This window comes from Eimeria tenella, genomic scaffold, assembly GCF_000499545.2.
Source record: "Eimeria tenella Houghton genomic scaffold, Eth_scaff465, whole genome shotgun sequence".
Lineage (NCBI taxonomy): Eukaryota > Apicomplexa > Conoidasida > Eucoccidiorida > Eimeriidae > Eimeria > Eimeria tenella.
In genome coordinates, this window is record NW_013545587.1 from 1 (window position 1) to 7,838 (window position 7,838).

General features: G+C 53.0%; 2 protein-coding genes across 2 annotated transcripts; both read right to left on the minus strand.

Moving 5' to 3' along the window:
• Positions 1-14: 14 nt before the first annotated feature.
• On the minus strand, positions 15-1,896 carry ETH_00032525 (uncharacterized protein; the record flags this gene model as incomplete). The annotated part of the gene is made up of 3 exons (XM_013380246.1): positions 15-92; positions 334-594; positions 940-1,896. The coding sequence occupies 3 exons, from the start codon at positions 1,894-1,896 to the stop codon at positions 15-17; spliced, it is 1,296 nt and encodes a 431-aa protein (XP_013235700.1).
• Positions 1,897-4,009: 2,113 nt separating this feature from the next.
• ETH_00032530 (glycyl-tRNA synthetase, putative) lies at positions 4,010-7,666 on the minus strand (the record flags this gene model as incomplete). Its single annotated transcript, XM_013380247.1, has 4 exons — positions 4,010-4,896; positions 5,283-6,332; positions 6,718-6,834; positions 7,030-7,666. 4 exons carry the CDS (start codon positions 7,664-7,666, stop codon positions 4,010-4,012), a joined length of 2,691 nt encoding a protein of 896 aa, XP_013235701.1.
• Positions 7,667-7,838: the final 172 nt, after the last annotated feature.

The window sequence follows — 7,838 nt, forward strand, 5'->3', positions numbered from 1 at the left end:
CTGCTGCTGCTGTCTCACTGTTTGTGAAGGGGTCTGGTTTGCTGCCAGCCATCGTCTATTAGCATCCAGGCGAAAAGGCCCAAAGCAGCAACCTGCAGAAGCAAAAAGAAAGAGTTAAAAAGGAAGTAAAAATGAAAATAAATATAAATATTAATAAATAAAAATAAAAATAACAAGATATAAGGGTATTCGAAGATAAACCGCAAAGGAGCAACAGCAGCAGCAGCAGCAGGGACAGCAGCAGAAACAGCAGCAACAAGAGCAGCAGCAGCAGCAGCAGCGACGGCAGCAGCGGCAGCAACTGCAGCAGCAGCAGCACGTGGGCAGGCCAACCTCAGCAAGGCCTTGAGGCGTCAAGTCCGGCCCAAAGGCATCCCAGGAGCACCAGCCTAAGCCCCGCAGCAGCAGCAACTGCTGCTGCTGCAGCTGCTGCTGCTGCTGCTGGCCTTCTGTTTGCCGCAGCTGCTGCTGACTGTCCTTTTCTGCTGCTGCTGCTGCTGCCGAACGGCACTGCAGCAGCAGCTCCTTCACAGGCCGCGGAGGGCCGCAGCAAGGCAGCAGTGCTGCTGCAGCTTCTGAAAAAGCCAGTAACAGCTAAGCAGCAGCAGCAGCAACAGCAGCAGCAGCAAGTGAAAATAAATTTGGCGGCTGTGATGAAAGAAGCAACAGCAGATAGAGCAGCTTCAAAGTGCAGCAGCAGCAACAGCAGCAGCTGCAAGAGCAGCAGCCTCAACAGCAGCAGCAGCAACCGCAGCAGCAGCAGCAAGAGCAGCAGAAACAACAGCAGCAGAAACAACAGCAGCAGTGGATGGCACGGCTCTGAGGCAGCAGCAACAGAAGCAAAGGAGCTACCGAGCTCAATCACAACAGGAGCAGCAGTGCAACGGCAACAGCAGCAGCAGCAGCAGTAGCCGCAGCAGCAGCTCGAGTGAGCCCTACCTGCTGTAAAGACACTCCTGCTGCTGCTGTTAAACAGATAAGCAGTTTTGCTGCTCTGCTGCCTGTGTGGCCTCTCTCGAGGTGTACGTACACCTCAAATCCACCGCCAGAGGCTCCGCTGCTGCTGCTGCTGCTGCTGCTGCGCTGCAGCGCAGCTCGGCAGCAAGCCTCAGGGTCTGTCAGGGGTGCCAGCAGCACGAGCTGACTTAGCTCCTGCTGCTGCTGCTGCTGTTGTTGTTGCTGCTGCTGTTTCGTAGTAATGCGGGCCAGCAAGAACTGTGTCTCCGGTTGCAGCGCAGCAAACAAGTTCTGCTGCTGCTGCTGCTGTTGCTGCTGTGGGTAAACCCAAAAGGGAGATGACGAGGGAAGCGACAGCAGCTGCTGCACCTCCGGGGCTTCAAGCCACTCTATTGCCTGCTGGCTGCTGCTGCTGCTGTTGCTTCTGCTGCTGCTGTTTCTGCTGCTGCGCTTGCAGCAGAAAAAACGCAGCTGAAGCGGAATAAAGAGCTCTGCAGGTGACTGCTGCTGCTGCTGCTGCTGCTGCTGCTCTTGCGGCAGCAGCTCAAGCAGCGACACGGCGACTTCCGGGAGTGCCGGCAGCTCAGCGAGGCTCAGCTGCTTCTGCTGCTGCTGCTGCTGCTGCTCTGCCAGCAGGTAGCAGGCCGGCAGCAAGGAGTCTAGGGAGCAGCAAGTGAGTGAACAAGACACAGGCGATGTGGCAGCAACAGCAGCAGCAGCTTCTCCTGCTGCTGTTGCTGTTGCTGCTCCTGCTGTTGCTGCTGCTGTTGATGAGGGCTCGCTGGCTTTGGGGAGCCACACAGTGCTGTTGAGCTGCCAGTTGTTGCCGTTGCTGCAGGAGCCGCTGCTGCTGCAGTTGCTGCTGCTGCTGCTGCTGCTGCTGCTGTTGCTCGAGACACCGCCTGTTGGCACAGGCAGTACCCACCGCTGGTACCCCATTTCAACAGCAGCAGCAGCAGCGGCTCGAGGGTCAACAGCGGTCGCAGCAGAGGCGGTGCTGCTGCTGCTGCTGCAGCTGCTGCTACTTGAGACAAGAGACCAGAGCTGCTGCTGCTGTTCGCGCCAATGTGTGTGCAGCAGAAAGAGCAGCTTTTATTATTTCCTCATTTTCGATTTCTTTTGACTAGCAGCTCACACAGCAGAAGCAGCTTGCCGTTGCTGCTGCTGCTGCTGCTGGGTAGCGGAGCCCACTTGTCGGCACCGGCAGCAGCAAAAGATCTGAGTCTATTTTTCCGTGTCTACGATTTTTAATGTTTTTTAATATTTAAAAATGCAACAAAAGGCGCCGCCTTATGTAACGGTCTGAAAAGAGTAGCAGCAGCAGCAGCAGCTGCTGCTGCTGCTGCTGCTGCTGCGGGCGAGATCTGAAACGGGCTAGTCAAAAGGCAATATTGTTAGAGTGAAAAAATCTGCAAGAAAAAGTAAGGAAGTTGTATTACTCTCTCTGCTGCTGTTGCTGTTTCTGTTGCTGCTGCTGCTGCTGTTGCTGCTGCTGCTGCCAGAAGATACCAAGACCCATCTCCAGTGACTCATTCTCTGCTGCAGCTGCTGTCGGCGTTGCTGCTGTTGCTGCTGCTGCTGTTGCTGCTGCTGCTGTTGCTGCTGTTTCTGCGACACATTAGCCTTCGGCCCTTTGGGTGGCAACTTTGTGAAAGCACTCGCAGCAGCAGCTGCTGCACCAGCTGCTGCTGCAGCAGCAGCAGCAATAGACGCAGCCGCAGCAGCTGCTGCAGAGCCCGTAGGGAGACTCAATGCAAACCATTTCCCGCTGCAGCTGCCTCTGTGCTTGCCAGTAACTTGCTGCACCAGTGGCCCATCTTGCAGCAGCAGCAACAGCAGCAGCAGCAGCAACGGGAGCAGCAGCAGCCGCAGCAGCAGAAGTCGCTGTGACAAGACTAACGAGTCATTTAAAAAGTCTTTAAATCAGCTTTTTGCAAATTTGAATTCAAAAAGTTTCAAAGGACATTTTGAAACAAAAAGCAAAAATGTAAATTAAATTAATTTTAGGAATTTTAAATTAAAAAGTTAAATTAATTAATTATTTTAAAACAGAATATATTCTATATTTACACCTATTTGTATATACTTATACTTATATTCATATCCATATTTATATTTATATTTATTTAAATTTAAATTTATTTATATTTATTTATTTATTTATCAAATGCATTTAATATAAAAGCACTTTTGTTTTTCTCTTTAAAAGCCCTATAAAGTCTTTTCCATTATTTCATTTTTATTTTATTTTTTTCAATTTTAATTTTTTCATAATTCTTCTTTAATTCTTTTTAATTCTTTTTTCTTTTTAATTCTTGTTTCTTTTTAATTCTTTTTTGTTCTTTTGGAAGCTCATTAACCTCCTCTTAATTCTTTTCCTTTCTAATTCTTTTTTCCCTTTTAATTCTTTTGCTTTTTGATTTTTTTCCTTGCAACTCTTATTTTTATTTTTTCCCTTTTTGTTTTAAATCCAAAGTGCTGCTCAACAGGACTTCAAACGAAAGTGTTCCAATGTCTCTTCATTAAAAGCGAACAAATCCGATTTTCTGCTGCTGCTGCTGCTTCTGCAGCAGCAGCAGTGCTGCTGCAGCAGCGAAAGCAGCAGCAGTGCTGCTGCTTCTGCAGCAGCAGCAGTGCTGCTGCAGCAGCAAAAGCAGCAGCAGTGCTGCTGCAGCAACTGCTGCAGCAGTGGCGCTGTGCTCTAAATCCAAAACGCTGCTGAAAAGGACTTCAAACGAAATAGGCTAAATATCTCTTCACTAAATGCGAATAAACAAGATTTGCTGCTGCTGCAGCACCAACAGCAGCAGCAGCACTGCTGCAGCACCAACAGCAGCAGCACTGCTGCTGCATGCCTAGCACTGCAGCAGCAGCGCCGCTGCATGCCCAGCACTGCAGCAGCAGCGCCGCTGCATGCCCAGCACTGCAGCAGCAGCGCCGCTGCATGCCCAGCAGCAGCAGCGCCGCCGCAGCATGCGCAGCAGCAGCAGCGCCGCCGCAGCACCACGACCGCAGCAGCCGCAGCAGCAGCAGCAGCTGCTGCTGCTGCTGCTCAGTCCTCCGGGACAGTGACGAGGGGGTACTTGTCGAGGATTTGCTGCCAAGTGGCGAGGCCCCTGCAGAGTTTGAAGAGAACTTTTGGGGCTTTGTCTGCATGCATGCGGACTTGCTGCATGCTATTTCTTTCTCGAATTGTGACAGAAAAGTCTTTTAAAGATTCAAAATCTGCTGTTGCAGCAAAAGGGATTCCGAGTTCGTCTGCGCGGGCGTAGCGGCGGCCGACGGAGGCGCTGCTGCAGTCCATTTTGCTGCTGAGCTGCAGCAGCAGCAGCTGCTGCCGCAGCTGCTGCAGCAGCAGCAGCAGCGGCTCCTGGCTCGCCAGCGGCAGCAGCAGCACTTTTATGGGAGCTATTTGCGCGGGGAAGTTCATGAAAACCCTTTCTTCTTGTCCTTTTATTTCTCGAGAACAAAAAGAATGTTCTAAAATGCAATAAATGATTCTTCCGATTCCGAAAGAAGGTTCAATCACACTTGGGGTGTACCGACGCTCGTGCACCGTCCTGCTGCTCTCTTCAAAACGCACCATTTCCTTCGTCACCACCACGCTGCTGCTGCTGCTGCTGCTGCTGCTGTTGCTGCTGCTGTTGCTGACGGCGTCGGCGCTGCAGCTGTCCGTCTTGCTGCTGCTGCTGCTGCTGCTGTCGAGGGTGAGGGTGTAGGTGCCGGAGGCGAGGAGCTGCTGCTGCATTTGCTGCTTCTGCTGCTCCTGCATGCACTCAATTGCTGCTATTACTGCTGCTTGCTGCTTCTTGAAAACTGTTCCAATTAACTTTTTGTCAAAAAAGGGTTTTAAAAAGTTTTCCTTCAAAGGAGGGTTTAGGGTTTCCGAAGCCGTCAAGTCCACGTGCGAAGCTGCTGCGTGGTGGCTCAGGTCATAAGCTGCAAACAAATTCAAGTCCATTTATTTATTTATTTATTTAATTTATTTATTTCTATTTATTTATTTATTTATTATTTCATTTATTTGTTTTATTTATTTGGTCTTTTGCTGCTGCTGCTGCTGCTATTTGGTGGGCAGGCTGTTCGCGAGGCCTCGCCTCCGCGCACTCCAAACCCTAAACCCCAAGCCCTAAACCCTAAACCCCAAACCCCAAACCCTAAACCCTAAACCCTCGAAGCCCGCCCCCCTCAAACCCCAAAACCGCAACCACCCCCACCCCGCCTCCCCCCCAAACCCCCAACCCCAACCCCAACCCCAACCCCAACCCCAACCCCAACCCCAAACCCTAAACCCTAAACCCTAAACCCTAAACCCTAAACCCTACCCGCGCGGTCCGCGTGTCCCGCGACTTCGACCCAGCCGCTGCTGGTGAAAACCTCCGCGTCCCAGCAGTCCGCAGCGTAATGCGCCTTTTCAGAGTTTAAGTGCTGCCGGAAACGAATGAAGGGTTTTTTGATTCCAAGTTTGAGCAGCAGCAAAAAGGTTTTCGCGAGGAAGAAGGCGAGGGTTTGGTTGGCGACTTGCTGCTGCTGCACTGCAGCAGCGAGCGGCAGCGCGCGCAGCGCGCCGCCGCCGCGCAGCTGCTGCTGCTGCGGCAGCAGCGGCAGCAGCAGCTGCTGCACTGCAGCAAACTTCTCGTGCTGCTGCTTCTTCTCCGGGTGGCAGAAATACTCTATTTCTGCCATCCAAAACTCCCGAGTCCGCAGCAAACCCCCGCGAGGGGATATTTCATTTCTAAACCCTAATCCAATTTGTGCTGCAGCAAACGGCAGTTTGCTGCTGCTCTGTTCGTACAGCCGCCGGAAGTTCACGAACATGCTCTGCGCAGTTTCCGGACGCAGGAAGCCCCTGCTGCTCCTGCTGCTGCTGCTGCTGCTGTCTTTGCTGCTGCTGCTGCTGTCTTTGCTGCTGCTGCTGTCTTTGCTGCTGCTGGGGGCTTTCGGGCTGCTGGCGGGGTCTTGGGCGCTGCTGCGGTTCTCGCCGTTGCTGCTGCTGCCGCTGCTGCTGCTGCCGCTGCTGCTGCTGCTGCTGCTGCTGCTGCTGCTGCTGCTCTGTTTGGGCCCGAGGTTCAAGGCAAACATGAGGTTGAAGGGGTAAGGAGCTGAGAGCGGATTGCCCGCGGGAGATTTTGCTGCCAAGGATTTGAAGTGCTGCTGCAGCTGCTGCTGCGAGAGGGCGTCGGCCTGCCGCCGCAGCAGCTCGAGCTCCTCGATCTCCCGCTGCACCTGCTGCTGCTGCTCCTGCTGCTGCTGCTGCTGCTGCTGCAGCTCTTCTATTCTCTTGTCTATCACTTCTTCCAAATACTTGTCCGCCCGAAAACATTCTCCTGTCACTTCGTCCTCCACCATAAAGTCCGTGAACCGGTCCACGTGCCCTGCAGCAGCAGCAGCAGCAGCAGCAGCAGCAGCAGCAGCGCAGCAGCAGCAGGGGAGGAGGAATATAAAGAAGCAATTATTTCAAGTGGGCTGTTTGGTTGACGATTGATTAGGCAGTTATCGTTTGTCTAGAGCTTTATTGTTCAGCCGTTGGCGCTGCTGCTGCTGCTGCTGCTGCAGCGCAGCAGCTGGCCTCTGCTGCTGCTGCAGCAGCAGCAGAGGCCATTCAGTTGGAAGCCAATAAAGACAAAAGATAATAAGAAGCAAATAGGAAGGTGCGGCTCTCAGCAGCAAAAAGCCCACAGGAGGCGCCCTATTCGCCGTCGAGGGTTTAGAAATGAGGGTTTAGGGTTTAGAAATTAGGGTTTAGGGTTTAGGGTTTACCGGAGGCCTTGAGGACTGCGTAGGGGGTTAAGCAGGTCCCCGAAATCTCCAGCATATCTTCTTCAAGGACAAAATGGGATCGCCACAAGTTTTCCACTTCGTTCTTCAGTGCGCAGCCTGAAACCACAAATTAGGGTTTAGGGTTTAGGGTTTGGGGTTCGGGGTTTGTGGGGCTTGGGTTTAAACGTTGGGTGTGGGCCCAGTCGCGGGCTGCTGCAGGCAGGGCACAGGCGCTGCGGCGGAGGCCCCAAACCCCAAACTAGGGTTTAGGGTTTCGCGTCGAGGGTTTAGGGTTTAGAGTTTAGGGTTTACCTGGAGGTCCGAGATCGTAAAGTCCTGCAGACCCTCCGTAGATTTCGAAAGAAGGAACAACAAAAAACCTTCTTTTTAAAAGCCTCTCAAACTGCTGCTTATATTTGATGAAGTGCGGCACTTCCTCCTGCTGCAGCTGCTGCTGCAGCAGCAGCTCCTGCTGCTCCAGCTGCTGCACGCGCTCCCGAGCAGCAGCAACTGCAGCAGCAGCAGCAGCAACTTCGGGGCCCCCATCGTGCTGCTTCCGCAAAACCCGAGCCGTTTCATTTAGTCTTGCTGCTTCCGCCCGCTGCTGCTGCAGCTGCTGCTGCAGCTGTTCCAGCTGCTGCTGTAGCTGCTGCTGCACCTCCGACTCGTCCTGCCCCTGCAGCTCCGGCTGCTGCTGCTGCTGCTGGGGATCCGTAGTTGCTGCTGCAGTGTCTTCCCCCATTTTCGCGTCGTGGCTTTTCTTTTTGCTGCTGTTGCTGCTGCTGTTGCTGCTGCTGCTGCTGCGGCTGCTGCAGAGGGCCTCACTTCTCGGCTGGATTGGGAATATTCTGCTGCTGCTGCTGCTGCAGCAAATGGAAGCAGCAAATAAAGAAGAATAATAACGGCGAGCAGAGGCGAAGCAGCAAAGGCGGAACTGCAGGGCGAGCATCCAACGCAAAACGGCGCACGGTTTAGGGTTTAGGGTTTAGGGTTTGGGAGCCCGCCGCGGGGCGCCCCACTGTGTGCATGCGTTTGCTGTGAGGGTCTCTTCGCGCCTTTTGGCAACATCCATAATTTTGAACATTTGAAAACCTGCAAACCCTAAACCCCAAACCCTAAAC